Here is an 18,193-nt window from a genome sequence, read left to right on the forward strand (position 1 = left end):
GGTGTTACATGAACGAGCATAATGAATTTCTGATCAAAAAATGTAATGTTCCAGTTTATTTAATCCTTTCTTCTTACAGATTCGGTCATTGCTATGCGGCTGATGTGTTTCTGACGCTATACTTTAAGTCTTACATTCAAAGGCTAATGAGCAAATAAACAAATCTGTTTGAGAAATCACAAATGTACTACCACAGTTTAAAGTGGCATTATTCTAGTTAGTCACAATAAAAAACTGTAAATCAGGATTCTCAATGTGGGCAGTTTTATATTTATTATATTTACTATTGTTTTGTTTTTGAACTATCAAAATGGCAACAATGTTTTTTCTTTGTGTCAGTTTATCCATTAGAGCTGATAAAATGGGGCGATCGTGGCTCAAGAATTGTTAGTTCGTCTTGTAATCGGAAGGTTGCCGGTTTGAGCCCCGGCTCCGACAGTTTCGGTCGTTGTGTCCTTGGGCAAGACACTTCATCCGTTACCTACTGGTGGTGGTCAGAGGGCCCGGTGGCGCCAGTGTCCGGCAGCCTCGCCTCTGTCAGTGCGTCCCAGGGCAGCTGTGGCTACAGTGTAGCTTGCCATCACCAGTGTGTGAATGGGTGAATGACTGTGTAAAGCGCTTTGGGGTCCTTGGGGACTAAGTAAAGTGCTATACAAATACAGGCCATTTGCCAAAATACTCAACAATGAATTCTAGCATTTAAACACACAAGTGACACCTCTGTGAGTGTTTTTGAGATCACATTTTAACATAAGAATATTCAAACGCTTGCCGTGATATATTTTATTTTGAAATCTGTTCCTTCATGCACATTGAGGCTACGGGTGTCTAACAGACCTCTAGTGGCCAAGAGGCGGAACTGCATCATGTAATTAAAGAAGCGCTTTTGGCGTGAGTGGAAATAATTGTGTGAATGATAATAGACACAAATTTTTCTGAGAAATCCTTGATCCCAATGTCATGATAGAAACGCTCCAAAACAGCGAAATTAAAAGCGCGTTGTAATGCTTCACGTAATAGGTTTCAAAATAAATCAAAAATCCAGAACCAGTCACGCCTACAGCCATTACTTTGGTCTCTGAGTCATGTAGTCATGGGTTAACAATGAAACCATTATTTGGGTCTTTATTTAATTCATATCCTTTATTGCCACTCAGCATTGCGGAACAAAATTATGAGCACAGAAAGACAAACACACACACATACAAATTACAATAAAAACAGGACCAGGTTGAAAGACAATAAAATAAATTAAGGTTATCCATATGTATAAAAATAACCAAATAAATAAATAAAAACAATATATAAAAAATAAGATGTAAGGCATGACGTGGTGTGCTATTGTACTGAATAAAGCTATAATTTTAAAGAAATTCACAAGTCACGACCTGTTTTGATGTTAAGTGTTAAAGTTTAGCTCTTTAATAATTAACAATACATCTATAAATTGAATTGCAGCCACTCTGGTTGAATCTCCGATACAAATCAAAATGGGAGGTTTAAATTATGCCTCATAAATAAGGTTTGCCTTTAGCCTATTGAAGTATAAACTCTTCTTTTTTTTTTCAAAAAGGACTACAACTAAAACTATTTCGGAGTTAAACTGAAGGTTGTTGTTCTCTTTTAGACTTTAATCTAAAAACGTCTGTAAGGTTTAAATCTATGACGTCGCCTGTGAGACAGAACTCGGGGCTTAAAGCCCAAATTGCTCATCATGTGACTCTTGGCGTACACAGGAAGCAGCTGATCCTGACTTCATTGCTGCTTTCACTAAGTAATGTTTATCAACTGTACTCGTTTAAACAAAGGAAAACTGTTGTTTAAAACTGCACCGGTTTAGGTAACTGGTCGACTCTTTCGGGTAGGTTGATGATACGCTGTTGAATTTTAGTGCAGCTATTCAGCCGTTTATTTAAGCTAAGCTAACCTAGCCTTATATCTGGACTGTTTCGGGCTAGCTAAGTTAGCATTAGCTCAAGTGTTTGTAACAGAGAAAGAAAAGTAAATAAGCCCAGCAAGCTTATTGAGGATTATTAAAGATCAAAAGTGACGGGATATGTTTGATTTGTTTCTGTTTTAAGCGTTCACACGTGTTATGAACACGTTTTGGGGGTTTTTTTCTGGGGGGGATTTTCTCCGTAGCCCAAAGAGAGGAAGGGGAGGACAGCTGCAGACACAGCCTGAAGTCATCTGACCCGCAGCTCACTGAGATACCCGACACTCGTATTTGCTGAGGGGGATGTCAAGCACAGCAATGAAGAAAAAGGTAAAGCAAGGGCAGATCTGTTAGATCATTACAGAGAACTCGTTTTATCCTTTTTGAAGTGTCCTTTGATTTCAAGCATGTACTTCTAAAATCAGAGATTAATCCACCTAATTACCCTTCCCACTATAATAGTGAGTGTGTGTGCTTTTCAGGTGCTACTGATGGGGAAAAGTGGGTCTGGAAAGACCAGTATGAGATCAATCATCTTTGCCAATTACATAGCTCGAGACACACGCCGCCTTGGAGCTACAAGTAAGAGCACCGTCTTATATGAAAATGTATTTTTAATGCTGAGCGTTTCATTATCTACATTTATTTAACACTTCTGCTTTTATTGGTTGACCATAGTTGACGTGGAACACTCCCATGTACGGTTTCTTGGCAATCTGGTTCTAAACCTGTGGGACTGTGGAGGGTAAGACACACATTTGCTAATTATTTGCCATTTCTGGACCAGCTTTGAGAAGCCAAAGTTATTCCTTATTTTTAATCACTTATCTGTGCCTTTTAAACCAACAGACAGGACACATTCATGGAGAACTACTTCACCAGCCAGAGGGACAACATTTTCAGAAATGTAGAAGTTCTTATTTACGTATTTGACGTTGAGAGCCGTGAGCTAGAGAAAGACATGCACTACTACCAGTCGTGTCTGGAAGCCATTCTGCAGAATTCCCCTGATGCCAAGGTGTTCTGTCTTGTGCACAAAATGGACCTTGTGCAGGAAGACCAGAGAGATTTGGTGAGATTCAAGTAACATTTCATACATCATTAGTACTGCTGTCCCGCTCACGTGTTACTATTTTGCTCTGTCTTGAATTTGCAGTGTTATACAATGATATTTAATCTGCGAGTCAAGTGCTGATTAATAGTCTGATCCGGTTCAGTCAGACATGACACTGCCCATCCAGAACAGAAACAGGAAAAAAATATTGATCATACTACATCTTTTCTAAGATTGTACTGTTCAGTCTTTTCCACAAGCACAGCCATAGTGCCCAGTGTAGAACCAGTTCCATGTGTTTCCACCAAAAAGCTTTAAAAAACAAAAGTCTCCCACTCCAACTTCATTTAGCTGAGTCTGTGAACTCCTTTAAAGTGGGAAACAAGTTAATATAACAGTATGTACTATTAAGGTTTGCTTGAGTTGTTGGCTGGTTCTTCAAAAAATTAAAATAAAACCTTACCAAGACATAAGTGACTCTGGCACCAGCACAGGAAATGAGTTGTATATATTTACTCATTAAAGTGGTCCTTTTTAGACTTTTGCACTAGTTTTTCTTGATTGAAACTTGAACTTTCATTTCACTGAAAAAGTGAAAGGGATCACTTTGATGTGTAAGCTACAGTATGACCCATTTAAGTATGAACTGAATATGAACAACCTAAACGTAGGGCTCTTAAGGGTACCAATAATATTTGTAAATGGTCATATTGTTCACCTCTTAATTTTACTGCCTGTTATGTTAATCATATCTATAATAACCTCCTTTCATACTTTTTCTTTGTATTTTACTTATTTGTGTCTATTTTGATCTTGAGCTGGTCCCACTTCCCTTTTGGTGTGACCTTTCTGTCTTTACAGATCTTTAAAGAACGTGAAGAAGATCTGCGAAGACTGTCCAGGCCTTTAGCTTGCACATGCTTCAGGACATCAATCTGGGATGAAACCCTATATAAGGTCTTGAACCTGACTGTCCATTTATTTATTTATTTATTTATTTATTTATTTATTGTCACAGCTAATAAAGCTGAGGCTTTTTTTTTTTTTTGTTGGTAAATTTAGCTGAACGTTGTTGGGTTTTTTCTCTTTGCAGGCCTGGTCCAGCATAGTGTACCAGCTCATCCCAAACGTCCAGCAGCTGGAAACAAACCTGAGAAATTTTGCACAGATCATAGAGGCAGATGAAGTTCTTCTGTTTGAGAGAGCGACCTTCCTGGTGAGAGTGTCCGTTTCCTCTGCAGCGTCTGGGCAGGAAATACAAATTTAGAAATGAGTCATTTATCTTGTCGTTTCCCCGTGTTGTTTTGTAAATGCAGGTGATCTCCCACTATCAGTGCAAAGAGCAGCGTGACGCTCACAGGTTTGAGAAGATCAGTAACATTATCAAACAGTTCAAACTCAGCTGTAGGTAAGTGTTTTGCAGATGCTCCGCCTCCTCTCCAGATGCCATCAGCTGGAGTGTGTTGATTTTAATTTTATTTATTTTATCATTCCAGTAAACTTGCAGCTTCCTTCCAAAGCATGGAAGTAAGGAACTCAAATTTTGCAGCCTTCATTGACGTCTTCACCTCCAACACTTATGTCATGGTCATCATGTCGGACCCTTCTATTCGTAAGTAGTGAAGATAACATTTCTCTGCAGCAGATTCACAGTTATGAGAAAAAAAAAAAATAATAATAATAATCATAATAATCATCATCATCATCTAAGGAGCTTAGAAAGAAAAGCGACTGGAAGTTTCTTGAAGATATTTCACCTTTCATCCAAAAAGCTTCTTCAGTTCTAAAACCAAATCCCTAGTGGGAATGTCCCTTAAGAGGGTCGTTGACCCTCTATTGATCATGTACCTCATGACATGAGGAAGTGTTGAGATCCCTTCCCAGGCATTTCAGATCTTGCAACAGATGATCTCACATGATTGGGTGAGGCAGGGTCTCACAATAGCCGCTTTTCCATTAGTACCTGCTCCGATCAACTCGCCTCGACTCGGATTGAATGGTTTTCCATTACAATTGAGTACCACCTAATGTGCGCGGTCGTTGTCATAGCAATGCATCAGAGCGTCCCATGATGTAATTAATATCCGACAAAAATGCTACAACAAAGGTGGATGTAGAGGCGATGATATACCTGCTGCTCAGTCTGTGGCTTTTTGTCAGACTTTTTTTTTTTTTTTTTTTTTTTTGTAGCCGTTTCACTTGTTGCTGGGTTCAAAAATAGTGGTTTTGATTTTTGTGAATGAGACACTCACACTCATCGTGTGACTCATCGAGTGACGCCACTGACCAGCCAATCGGTGGCATGCAGTCTGATGACGTCACATTTTAGTACCTGCTCAGATCACTTGGAAACCTGCTGAGCGGGTACTGTTTTTAGTACTTGATACTATGAGGTAATGGAAAGTCCTGAAAATTGTGGCCATCAGTGACTGATCGATCAAAGTAGGTAGTAATGGAAAAGGGACTAATGGTTTCACCCAAACCTCTGCTGCTAATGACTCACACCTTTTTTCACACCATGGCTCATGCGATGAGGGACATGATCAATAGTGGGTCAACGACCCTCTTAAAGAATAATCCTCACTAGGGTTTAAATACATGGGACTCTCAACCATTTGGTTTTAGAACTGAATAATCTCTTAGATGAGAGGTCAGTCAGTTTGCTTTCCAGGCTGCTTAGATTACCTTGTCCTAGATGACTGAGAACCTACACAGACAATAATAAGAACTCACATCTCCTTTTTTTCCAGCATCTGCAGCCACTCTCATCAATATCCGTAATGCTAGGAAACACTTTGAGAAGTTGGAGCGAGTGGATGGACCCAAGCATAGCCTGCACATGCGGATGCGCTAGCCTGTGCATTTGTCCTAGTGGATACTCTCAGCCAATCAGTTCACAGACAGCATGTTGCGGTCTCCTGGTGTCACATGAGCAGCCCTGCACCGTTTCGTCTATATCTTCATATTCAATCACAGTTATTACGTGAGAAATCACCTTGTTTTTGTTTTGCTCTAATTCTTACGGGAGAAGTGATAACAACTCGTTGGGAAATGTATTGTTTACTACAGAGGTGGGGGAGGGGAGGGCTACATTTGCTGTCACACTTTGTCATATTTCAGTAGATTCATTCACTCCATGCAGTGAATCCCAGTGATTGGGGATGTCTCTCCGTATGAGAAGCAGCAGATATTGTATGATTTGATTTTCAAATGTCGTTTGTAAGCTGTTACAAACAATATAGTTCTATTCAGAAAAATATTTGAAGTGTGGGGTGGTTTGTTTTTTGTTTTGTTTTGTTTTTTTTTTGGGGGGGGGGGGGTTCTGTTTTTAATCTTTGACAATACTAACTGCTTTTAGAAACAGGCGCTGTAAACAGATGTACACAGAGATGGATCAGAGATCGTTCTTATTGGTCCTTTTCTTCATTGTAGTCTCACCAGGCTAACTTGACAGGTGGCACCAGTTGTCTTGTACACATAGTAAATAGTGCACCAGTTAAGTGAGACAACTTCAGGGGATGGACAGCAAGTTACAGCGCAAATGGCATATTTTTGTTCATTTAATATGGCAAACAGCTGCTGAGTGTGTTAAAGTAGACCTATTTCCATTTAACTCATTTCCAACTCTATATTTTTATTGGATTCTGATGGAGTGGGGTTGTGTCTGGAAGCTGACCAATCAGAAGAAAGTGATATTTTTGAGACCGTTGCCTTAAAGGGATGAGCTAAAAGGCCTTTTTTTTAAGACTGGAACTTAGAGACTGCTAAAGATCAGGTCTAAAATAAAGAATTTTTAAATTTTGAATCATGCAAAATTATGCTAAAGAAGTGCCAGAATACATGTTTCTACCTGGAATTGAGCACTGGGAACCAGTGATACAAGATTGATACAAGTGGCTCTCATGCTCACTTTTGCTCCTATTTTTCTATCAAAAAATTAAATGGAGCACAGGCCAACTGAATTTCAACATTATTGTAGTTTTGATGTCTGATCAGTTACCACAATTTCAACACATTTAAATTATAATATTTATTGGGATCAAAACAAGCAGAGTATTAAAGTCTCCAAACTAAACTTTTCAGTCAAATCTAGCTAATCCATTCTCCTCTTAAGGCTATAAAACACTCACTTTATTAGGTACACTTTGCTAGTACTCGAGTGGACTCCCTTTCTTTCTTTCTTTTTCGGCTGCACATCCATAATGCAAATAACCAGTTCTACAACATCTATTGGTCTGGAGATGTGGTGAGTGTGGTCATTTGCATTCAGTAAACCCATTGTCATGTTTCAGAAAATAGTCTAAGAAGATGTGAGTTTGGTGAGATGGAGCCATCAGAAGATGAAAATGCTGGGTGTCGGCTGTGGTGTTTAAATGATTCTCAGTTAGTACGATGAGGCCCAAAGTGTGCCAAGAAAATATTTTTCTCCTTACACCACCAGCAGCAGCTTTCTGACACAAAATTCTGACCCTGCTATCTGAATGTCACAGCAGAAAAGCAGATTCATCAGCGCAGGCAATGTTTTTTTTTCCAATCTTTTGACCAATTTTGGTCTTAATTGCAGCCTTAGTTTCCTGTTCTTGCACCATGTTTTGTCTTCTGTTGCTATACCCATCAGCTTCAAGGTTTGGCATGTTGTGCATTAAGAGATGCTCTTCAGCATATCTCAGTTGTAACCAGTGGTTTTTTGAGTTAATGTTGTCTTCCTGTCATCTTGAAGCAACCTGACCCCTCTCCTCTGATCACTGGGATCAACTAGACCTTTTCTCCCAGAGGACTGCCGCTCACTGGGTATTTTTTCTTTTTGAGATCATCCTCTGTAATCCTTAGAGATTGCTGTGCAGGAAAACCCAGCAGATCAGTTTTTTTAAATACTCAGGCCAGCCTGTCGAGCACCGACAACCAACCACATGCAAAGTCACTTAAATTACCTTCTTCCTCATGTCTAAATACACTGATTTGCTGTGGTGCTGTTTTTCTAATCATTTATATGCATTTATGAGTAGTTGAACAGGTGTACCTAACAAAGTGGCCTGTGTATGTACCCAGAATAAGCCTTTCATTTATTTTTAAGTTTGGTTTCAAGGTTTGAGTGGTTTACATGTCATTTGTTTCTTATCAGAGAGAAACAGTATTTATTCATGTTGTCCATGGAAAGTAACTTGAGATTTAGTCATGGTACCTGATACCACCAACTCCTTCAGGGTCTGCAAGGGATATGGGCTATTATGCCTTGCCTCTTTACTGTAGCCAGATCTGATCCGGAGGCATTGTTCCAGTAGAGCTTATCTACAGTGTTCATGCGGTTGAGCTGTATCCTGGAATGCAGAGGCTGAATAGCTGGAAAATCCCCAGTCTCCCCCCACAGTGAGTAACTTTGCATGAAATAACTGGGAGTAAGTTATTTCATATAGTGGTAGCAGATTGTTTATTTGAAGGTAAGACTTTGGGGAAAGTTGACAGTGAGTAAACTTTGTAAAAATAAATAAATAAATAATTTAAGGTCAATAACAAGTTAGACATGCACTAATCCATACATGCATAAAATACTTTAGGTGCCCTTTGTTGCCACCAAAACAGCTTTGAACCACAGGATCAAGGACACTGGGTTGTACTGTCGTGTCAGACATTAGGATTCTGGCAGTGGATCCTTTGGGTCCTGCTGTAATGGATCATCTTGTTTCCTCGCCTTGCATGGTGGCTGGATGCTGGATTTAGATGTTATCAGACTACAGAATGGCGAGTATTTGTTGTTATCAGTCCCATTCATATTGCTAATAGGCACAGAATTGCGTAGACATTTTTTGGTCCTGCAAAGAAGTGCACATAGAATCTCTGCCAGTAAATACCTAGTAAGCTTGCAAATATTGCCTTTTTACAATGTTGTTGACTCCTAGTGTATTTTAACCCAAATTATGATACTCTCCCCTACACAAGCTGTGTGTATGTTTTAAAGGTATCGTTATCAGTACTGATATTGGCAATACTGGCCGGTATTCGATTGTTACCAAGTAAATATCACAGCATTAATATTTACAATGTGTATGTATGGGTTAGTAACCACTTATAATGGCTATTCAGTGGTTTTATACAACACTGATTTGGAATAACGGCACCAAAAGTTTCCCAGTAGAAGACGTTATTGTTACAGTTTCAATTCAATTCAGTTTTATTTATATAGCGCCAGATCAAAACAGTAGTTGCCTCAAGGTGCTTTATAATGGAAGGTAAGGCCTTACAAGAATACAGAGAAAACCTGAACAATGAGACGACCCCCTGTGAGAAAACACTTTGGCGACAGTTGGAAGAAAAACTCCCTATTAACAGGAAGAAGCCTCTGGCAGAACCAGGCTCAGGCCATCTGCCACAACCTGTTGGGGTTGAGGGGAGGGAGACAGGTCGCTGTGGAGGAGAACCAGAGATTAATAATAACTCAGTTGAGCAGTTATTCACTTAGCCCATTTTAAGTCACTTTGCTTAAAATGCAAGAAATAGGATCGTTCCATAGATGTCCCTCAAGAGCCCAAGTAAGTCTAACCTGCAAAATATGGACACGCACAAAAAGATCCCTGTGCAGTTGAACACCGCAAACCATTTCTCTGTGGACCCCTTCCCCTCAAGGAGTGGTAAGAGACGATGTGTGCACACCCAGAGCGCAATATACAGGACATGGAGAGAACTGAGTCTCCTGCTGATGCAAGCAAAAACAAGATGTTTACAGGTGAACTAGAAACTGTAAACTGGAGCAGGTCTCAGGTGTTTAGTGTAGAATCACTCCCTTTATTTTGGTAGCATTTAAATACATCTTTAATTTACAGTTTAAAATATATTCTCATGTATTCCATCTTTTGTTTTGGTTTGATTCAGGAAGTAACTTTAAAACTTTATCTCAGTGTCACTGGTTTATGAACTCAAAGAATGCATGGTCATAGCAGTGTTGTAAATTTTCTTCTTATGTTTATTAACATGCAAACTTCTCTTTGCAATTGCTAAACTGATAAAACCTTCACATAATACAAGTAAAAGCAGAGAAAATGCATCGTATGGGTTTCTTATAGTCTTAAAGAGTCATTCCTATTCCGTTAGGTATTGATCTAAAGTCTTATTGGTGATCCATCTGTATGGGCAACAAACCCAGAGTCATTTTCAGTGACTGTCCCTGCACCTTCATCCATGTCATTCACATTTGCCTCTGCACAGCAGTCTGTTTGATTGAGGAAATGCTCCAGCAGAGTGACACGCTGCTTTAGCCTTTGCTGAGTGTGTGTGTATTCACTGAGTAGCCGGGCAAACCGAGTCTGAAGGGTGTCCAAAGAGGACTCCAACCGTTCCACCTTCTCCTCTGTGTCCTCTTTCTGTAGCCCGCCACTCTGAGCATTCTCATCCAGAAGACCCTCTTTCATCAGAATCTCCCGGCCCCTTTCCTCTAGCACGGTCTTAGCATCTGGATACTCAGTCACTGCCTCCATCAGGTCGTCCTTAGAGAGGCAGAAGAGGTCAGAGTAACCTAAGCTGCGGATGTTGGCTGTCCGACGATTTCCCATTTTACTACCTTTGATATTCAAAATGCTGATTTCACCGAAGCAGCTACCAGCGGTGAGGAGAGCGTACTGTGTGACCCCATCATCAGCCACCACAGCCAGCTTCCCTTCTTTAATGATATACATCTCCTTACCAATGTCGCCCTTTCTGCAGATGTAGTCGCCTGGACTGAAGACCTGAGGGCGTAGTTTAAGCACAAGCTCCACCAGCAGTCCTGCCTCACAGTCTTGAAAAATCCGTACTTTCTTCAGGGTCTCCAGGTGGACATTAATAGCAATCTCAGCCCGCAGCTTGTTTGGCAAATTCTTTAGCACTTCCTGCTCATCTACTGCTTTCTTGTTGGTCCAGAGGTAGTCAAACCATTTGATGACACGTGTCTCCAGTTCTCTGCTGACTTTGCGGAAGTGCATGTAGTGTTTGATGGCATCAATACGAGCTTGAAATTCGGCACGGGTGGCATTCATGTTGGCAATCATAGAGCCAACATTTCCCACAATTGTAGCAAAGATTAATACCCCAACAAGAAAGTCAAAGACCACAAACACGTACTCTTCATCTCGCACAGGGGGAGGCATCTCTCCAATGGTGGTAAGGGTAAGAGTCGACCAGTAGAGACAGTAGACATAACTCTGAGTCAAGGTGGAATACCCGGGTTTAGAGATGTTTGGGAACACCCACGTATCTGAGCCAAATCCCAAAGACTTAGATATAGCATAGAAGATGCAGGCATTCCAGTGAATGATGACCAGGATGTAAAGAACCAAATTGCAGATGCGAAAGATGTTGGGGTAGTTGGTGCGTGTCTCTGTGCGGTCAAAGAATTCAAACATGCGTGGGAAGCGCAGCAGACGGTTAAACCTGAGCTGTGGTGTATGGATGCCTGTGGAGATGTACCCCAGGTCAGTGGGCAGGATGGACAGCAAGTCAAGCTTAAACTGTAATGTACGGATGTAGCTGTCTCTTAGCTTGGCGTGGTCCTTCACCAGCAAACCTTGCTCCAGGAACCCTGAGAAAAATAAATAAAACTCATGTTTAGCTTGGTGGTGGCTGAAAAAAAGTAGAGGGCGGCTCAAATCAAGTTTTTATTTAACAGTTAAACTGGTAGATTAGATCCTCTCAGCTTTAATTTTAGAGTCTTTAAGCACATTGTTCGGTTTTTTTGAGCTGCATAATTTGATAAATCCAAGTGGCAATCTCTGGGTCTGAAGCTAATGCCTAAAGGCCCTTTCACATAGGAAGTGGCATGGGTTGTGCTACATTGTGCTCTCAGACACATTCTTTACTACACTGCACAAAAACAGTTTCTTACTGTATCAGGCAAACCCCAGCACAACTGGAAGCACCCAGGGAATACTGTACGTGTACGTGTAGTGTAGTGTGACATACATTCTCGTGATCATACCAGTGCAGCTCATGCTGCTTCCTATGTGAAAGGGCTTTAATTGCCTCAAACGGCATTTTCCTCCAAAGGCCACAGGAGGCTAGCTCTAAAAATATTCATATCACTGAAGTAATGATATGGCTTTCTGCACAGTTAAAAATAATTAAAGCCCATTCAAGATGCTCTGATATTGTTTTTTTTCCCCCCTCTTCACTAATAAAATGATATCAGTGCACAGGACAGAGTCTATTGATGCACCTTGCTAACCAAGCTAGCATTAGCTATAAATTAGCATGCAACATTCTTCCTCTACATGTGCTCCATGTAAAGTACCAAGAAGCAGATAAAGCTAGTGACTAGGTTAACTCTTTCTCTCTTGGACCATGACCAGGGGTAACCGTTATTGTTTTTTTATGAACTCAGTTGGCTTCTGCCACATTTCAGGCCTGCTTCCACATCAGAAGTTAGAGAATGATCTCTGCTTACAGCTAACTAGGGCTACCATTGGAAACACCTGGGACCTCTATGTTTGCTAGACTTGTTTGACTTAGGTGTCAAAACTCATTAAGTGAAGCATTTAGCACGCTTCAAGCGCTGGTGGACAACATGTCATGCAAAAAAGTGATTGCCTGTATTTAAACTGCTGTAAATAATTTGTTGGCCTATAATATGTGAAATATGTGTCAAATGCATGCCTCATATCAAGCCATCTAGAGCAAACATTAATCAGCATTCCTGTTACAAGTTAGACGCCACACTCGCTTTTTGGCAAAATTACTTTATATATCCAGTTAAAAAAACTTGTTGACATTAAAAATGTCTTTTTTTAAGGTGATCTGCCCAAGAGGGCAGCAGACATTACAACAAGTATATCAGTAATTTTGTAAACTAGACTGCTTATAATGTAGGTACAATAAACCAGAGTCATAAAGATACTTGAAAGACGGGTACTTTTTACATTTTATAACCTCTTTCTAAATCTTGTTCATTAAAGTCTATTTACCAATATAGGTGTAGACTTTACATATAAAAAAAAAACAAAACACCTGTAAACACTATAAATCACTTTTTGACAGACAATCAGTTTTTGGCACTAAAATAATGGAATTTAACAGTACATGGTGCTGTGTGTGTGCTGGAGACACACACACATTTTCACACACATTAATGGTTTTATTTCATCATGCATCCCTGATGTGTTCACAAGCCAATTTTAGCATAGGGTCATCTACATGGTGATATTGTTATTTAGTGGATGTTGTAACTAAAATGTAAAGTTAGTTTGCATTTGATGTGTAAATAACAGGTCCACAACAGGTCCACTGATGATGCCATAGCCCTGACACTACACACTGCCCTGTCACACCTGGAGAAGAGAGACACGTATGTGAGAATGCTGTTTGTAGATTACAGCTCAGCATTCAATACCACCGTTCCCTCGAAGCTGGACAGGAAACTGCAGGATCTAGGACTGAGTAGCTCCCTCTGCAGCTGGATCCTTAGCTTCCTGTCTGACAGACGCCAAGTGGTCAGACTGGGCAGCATCACCTCATCACACTGAACACTGGTGCTCCACAGGGGTGTGTACTGAGCCCTCTCCTATACTCACTCTACACCTACGACTGCACTGCCACTAACAACTCCAACATCATTGTGAAGTTTGCGGACGACACTACACTGGTGGGTCTTATCACCAATGGTGATGAGACGGCTTACAGGGAGGAGGTCAGCACCCTGACCCACTGGTGTCAAGACAACCATCTCACCCTCAACGTCGCAAAGACAAAGGAGTTGATAGTGGACTTCCGGAGGTGCAAAGAAGTACACACCCCCATCACCATCAACGGCGCTGCTGTGGAGAGAGTGAGCAGCTTCCGGTTCCTTGGTGTACATCTGGCTGAGGATCTTACGTGGTCAGTACACACAAACAAAACAGTGAAGAAGGCGCAGCAGCGCCTCTTCTTTCTCAGGAGACTGAAAAGATTCGGCATGAGCCCCCGCATCCTCAGGACCTTCTATCACTGTGCCATTGAGAGCATCCTCACTGGATGCATCACCACCTGGTATGGCAACAGCACCGCCTACAACTGCAAAGCTCTCCAGCAAGTAGTGCGGTGCTCTGAACGGATAATTAGAGGTGAGCTTCCCTCCCTCCAGGACATCTACAGGAAGCGGTGCCTGAGGAAAGCGGGGAGGATCATCAAGGACTCCAGTCACCCCAGCCATAAACTGTTCAGACTACTTCCATCAGGAAGGAGGTTCTGCAGCATCCGGTCCCGTACCAGCAGACTGAGAGACAGCTTTTTCCATCAGGCCATCAGACTGCTGAGCACTTCATAGACACCTCAGCTTCACTACTGGAACTTTAACATTATGCACTCCATACTGTACAGTAATGCCACTGTTTTGCACATGTCTCAACTCTGTATATTTTTATATATTTTATTTATTGTTTACTCTATTTAATTTGTAAAATATGTGTACACACACACACACGTAGAAAAATATTTAGTATACACATCCAGAAATGCATATACTATTATATATTGTACATATATTTATTAGTTTCAGATGTAGCCATTCTTGTATTTTGCTTGTTTACATTATTGTATTTTGCACAACTCTGTTGCTTGTGAAGCTCGCACACAAGAATTTCACTCACATGTGCTGTACCAATGTACCTGCACATGTGATGTGACAATAAAAGTGATTTGATTTGATTTGATTTGAAAAGGAAGCAGCGAGGTTTGAATTAGAAAGCTGAGAAAATATAAAATGAACGCAAAACACTGACTCATTCAGCAGAGAGGAAACTATGTCATCAGAGTAATCTAAAATTTAAGAAGGCCAGAAGCTGCATTTTTAGGTGGCTTACCTGTCCGGAGTCGAACACAGGTGTCTGTTATGTATAGAGCATCAGAGAGGTAGTCCAGCACCAGCCAGCAGATGTAGTTGCTCACTTGTAGTTCGTCAAAGCATGCCCTGGAAATGCATTAAAAAAGGATTTAGTGCTCTAGTCTAAGAAGTGAACACTACACTGTACACCCTCTGGAGGCTGCAGGGCCCCACTGACGCACATACTGTAATGTTATTACCTCGCGACAACAAGGAACCAATTGTAGAGCACCGCCAAGGCAATAACAAATAACCAGCGGTAGTATACGTCATCGGAGGGAGACACCACAAACAGATCCCACTTTTTCCTGTAAGCAAAAGGAGACTGTGATTATGACACTCAGCAAAAACTGTTAGTGCACAACAACAGAGAGAAAAACAGCAATATAATGCATCACAACACAATAGCTATATAATTATTTGTTAACAGCCATATGAGACAGCTACTTTTTTTGTAAATGTGACATCTTTCGGGTCATTTTAAAATATTGTGACGTTCTACTAAATGTAAAATATTTAAAGCTCAGTTGAGCTATCTTCTTTTCCTTACATAGCACCTTGCAGTAAACCTATATTTCAGCAAGGACAACATAAATTACAGCCTCAGCACTGAGCGGAATAAACACTGTCTGTAACTCTGGGTGTCTCTACAACTTAATAAGACCTTTCAAGGATTTATTTTAGCCATGAAGCAGAAGGTCCCGTCGTGATTTGTACAAGTGTAACTCTGTACTCCTTATGCATGTACATGAAGGTGTACATAGTAAAGGTTCAGGGTGGTAGCCGGGCATACCTAAAGATCCCTTTGGCATTGTTGCCATTGGCATCCAGTTGTGTGTTGCTGATGCGACTGGGGGCCGTTCTCAGCTCAGGGCCACGAAAGCGTTCCAGGAAAGAGTCTGGCCTCTCCTCCTCCTCCAAAAGACTCCTGTGTGCCCATTCCCGCAGTCTCACCACCAGGCTCACCAGTCTGACACACAAAAGGAACACAACACCGCATCTTTAGGCAGCTTTATAACTTAAAATCATGTCAAAATGCATCAGTTCAAACACAGTTAATGTGCGAAACCATCACAGAGCTGCAAATTAGAGCACATGATTTGAGACCTCACTTTGTCTTTCCTTTTCTATCTGTAGGACTGGAAAATCTTGAAAAGTCTGAATGAAAAAAGGGACTCTAAATTCCTGCAAATGTAATGAATTTTGTAGCAGTCGACGACCTTCATGAAAAAAGACAAAAAGCTCTTCTATAGCCATTTCTACAAAGCCAGACCTTTGCCACAAAAAAGTTATTTAATATGTAATAAGAGCTACACAATAATCTTTCAGCTCCTTGAATCAGTCCATTTGAAATTGCCATACCATACTGACGTGCCACAGCTGAGTCATCACAGGTTTACCTTGAGATGGCTCCGGTCCTTTGAAAAGAATTTCTTGAACTGCCTCCATGAGGGTCGAGAGCAGCGACTCTTTGCAGCTCCGAGGATGTGTCATCACAGATCGATGGGACCCTAGTAGGAAAAAGTGACAGCCCGGCTTCTTTAAGCCATTACGAGAGCCTCTGTTTTGTGTCTCTGAACGAAACCTCTGAGAAAAACATAATGAACATGAGGAAGCTCTTTTTACCTGCTGAGAATGCTCTCTGCTCTCTCGATTTCCTCCTCCAAGCTGGTCTTCACTGACAGATTGTGGGGAGACCGATCTCTCTCTGCCAGCTGGCCCGTCATCTTTAGATCTGACAGTACGGACAAACACTAATATTAAAGACCCACTTACAGCCATTTAATCCATATTGTGGAGTGTTGGACATGCTCTCCTGCTTCAGTTACACTGTGGCAGGAGAGAAAAGTGTTTATGGTGCATGTCTCAGATAATAGTCAGGGGACTGGGGCGGTGGGGGACAACTGGGACTGTGGTAGATAGTCCCTAACCTAGCCCATCATACAGCAGGTGGTTGCTGTGACGACTCATGAGAAATAAAAAGCTCAGTTTTATGGACGCAGCAGCACTTTAGATACACAGTCAAAGTTCAGTTAAAGCCCAAAAAGTCACATTAAGGCTGCTGTTCTCCCTGCAGCACAGACAGATGATGAGGTGCTTAGATGACTGTTACCATTGTGTGACTAATTGGTGGGTCATTAATGAAAACACACACACACACAAAGCCATCCTGGAGCTCTGCGGCTCAGTGAACCAGTCAGCTGCTTTCCCTCAGGAACCACATCGCTTAGGAAACCAGGCTGCTGAGAGAGCGCAAAGTGTGGCATGACATAACAGCACGATGGCTGCTGAGGCCACAAAGAGTGATAATTCACCCCTAAAGTCATCCAGCTGCCTGCCAGTCCACACTCTGTAACTTTACTAATGTGGAGATGAGACTTTTTTCCCTCTACTTTTGCAAATAATTATTAATTCCGCTTATTGAATATGTTACGCAACACAACTTTTTTCCACAGTGCTTCACAGCAAATGTAGATTACTAGCATCATAATAAAGTATATGCCAAACTGGCCTCAGCTTAAACATATCAGCCTACCTCTGGTTTCCTTGAATTAGTCCAAAAAAAAAAAGAGTTGGTCTTCACCAGCCAATCCATCCTTTGTGCCCACGCCGGATGCAAGTCCTGCTCTTGCACCATTCTCGGTTGTGAGCCTCCTCTCGAAGAGCGCTCTCCTCACATGCGTGAGCACGTGGTCCACCTCATCCTCAGATGGGCTGAGTGCCGAGGAAGCAGGTAGGGGTGGGAGATGGAGGGTGTGGAAATCTTTCAAGTAGTTGAGAGCCTTGATGTCAGCATCAGACTGAAGAGTATTCTAGGAAAACCTTGTTCCTTTTAACTTTTATTACTCAGGAGAATCGTGAGAAACAGAACAAAAGAATGCAGCCAGTTCACCTGATTTATTTGATTTTCTTTATATATGTAGTCTGCCTGATTCATATTCTCAGCATTTCTTAATCTGACATTTTTTATATTTGCTTGACAGCTCATCAGCATTTGTAACATATCGGCTTAATGACATATCATAACCCTTGTTCGCTTGTGAGCCCTCTCATAAACACAATGATAACTTTTCTTAAGCTCATTCATGTCTGAGCAGATGGGTCATTTTAACAGTAGTCGGTTTGGCTCAAAGAGGTGTGCAGTACAAAAAAGGAAGATTAGCAGAAACAGAAACATGAATGTAGTCAAGCATATGCTGCTGCTTCTGCGCTGATTCCTACTATGAACTATCTCATTACATTGCATATAATAAATGTGAGGAATTAAGTATATTTTGCTCACAGTACCTTTGTACTAACATATGATTTTTGGGCTGTACACTTATATTTGTAGACTTACTGTGAAACTTTATCCATCCATTTATTCACTTCTGCTTATCCTTAT

The 18,193-nt window shown here is 41.1% G+C and overlaps 2 protein-coding genes across 2 annotated transcripts; one reads left to right on the plus strand and one right to left on the minus strand.

Annotated features, from left to right (window-relative positions):
• The first annotated feature begins 1,694 nt into the window (after positions 1–1,694).
• Positions 1,695–6,249, plus strand: rraga (Ras-related GTP binding A). The gene is made up of 10 exons (XM_004573318.4): positions 1,695–1,861; positions 2,143–2,266; positions 2,419–2,518; positions 2,615–2,681; positions 2,786–3,008; positions 3,852–3,947; positions 4,084–4,206; positions 4,307–4,398; positions 4,487–4,602; positions 5,741–6,249. The coding sequence occupies exons 2-10, from the start codon at positions 2,240–2,242 to the stop codon at positions 5,842–5,844; spliced, it is 948 nt and encodes a 315-aa protein (XP_004573375.1). The 5' UTR covers positions 1,695–1,861; positions 2,143–2,239; the 3' UTR covers positions 5,845–6,249.
• Positions 6,250–9,742: 3,493 nt separating this feature from the next.
• Positions 9,743–17,449, minus strand: cnga2b (cyclic nucleotide gated channel subunit alpha 2b). The gene is made up of 7 exons (XM_076889043.1): positions 17,345–17,449; positions 16,435–16,543; positions 16,209–16,319; positions 15,602–15,778; positions 15,009–15,116; positions 14,789–14,895; positions 9,743–11,538 (listed from the first exon to the last, which is right to left on the minus strand). The coding sequence occupies exons 2-7, from the start codon at positions 16,533–16,535 to the stop codon at positions 10,085–10,087; spliced, it is 2,058 nt and encodes a 685-aa protein (XP_076745158.1). The 5' UTR covers positions 16,536–16,543; positions 17,345–17,449; the 3' UTR covers positions 9,743–10,084.
• Positions 17,450–18,193: the final 744 nt, after the last annotated feature.

This window comes from Maylandia zebra, linkage group LG10, assembly GCF_041146795.1.
Source record: "Maylandia zebra isolate NMK-2024a linkage group LG10, Mzebra_GT3a, whole genome shotgun sequence".
NCBI classification, from domain to species: domain Eukaryota; kingdom Metazoa; phylum Chordata; class Actinopteri; order Cichliformes; family Cichlidae; genus Maylandia; species Maylandia zebra.

Coding starts and splice junctions, on each gene's coding strand:
- rraga (XM_004573318.4), top strand. CDS start 2,240: ATGTCAAGCACAGCAATGAAGAAAAAG. Junction 4,207..4,306: donor TTGAGAGAGCGACCTTCCTG/GTGAGAGTGTCC, acceptor TTGTAAATGCAG/GTGATCTCCCACTATCAGTG. Junction 4,603..5,740: donor CATGTCGGACCCTTCTATTC/GTAAGTAGTGAA, acceptor CTTTTTTTCCAG/CATCTGCAGCCACTCTCATC.
- cnga2b (XM_076889043.1), bottom strand. CDS start 16,535: ATGACGGGCCAGCTGGCAGAGAGAGATCGGTCTCCCCACAATCTGTCA. Junction 14,896..15,008: donor TGGTTCCTTGTTGTCGCGAG/GTAATAACATTA, acceptor ATGCATTTCCAG/GGCATGCTTTGACGAACTAC. Junction 11,539..14,788: donor CTGTGTTCGACTCCGGACAG/GTAAGCCACCTA, acceptor TATTTTTCTCAG/GGTTCCTGGAGCAAGGTTTG.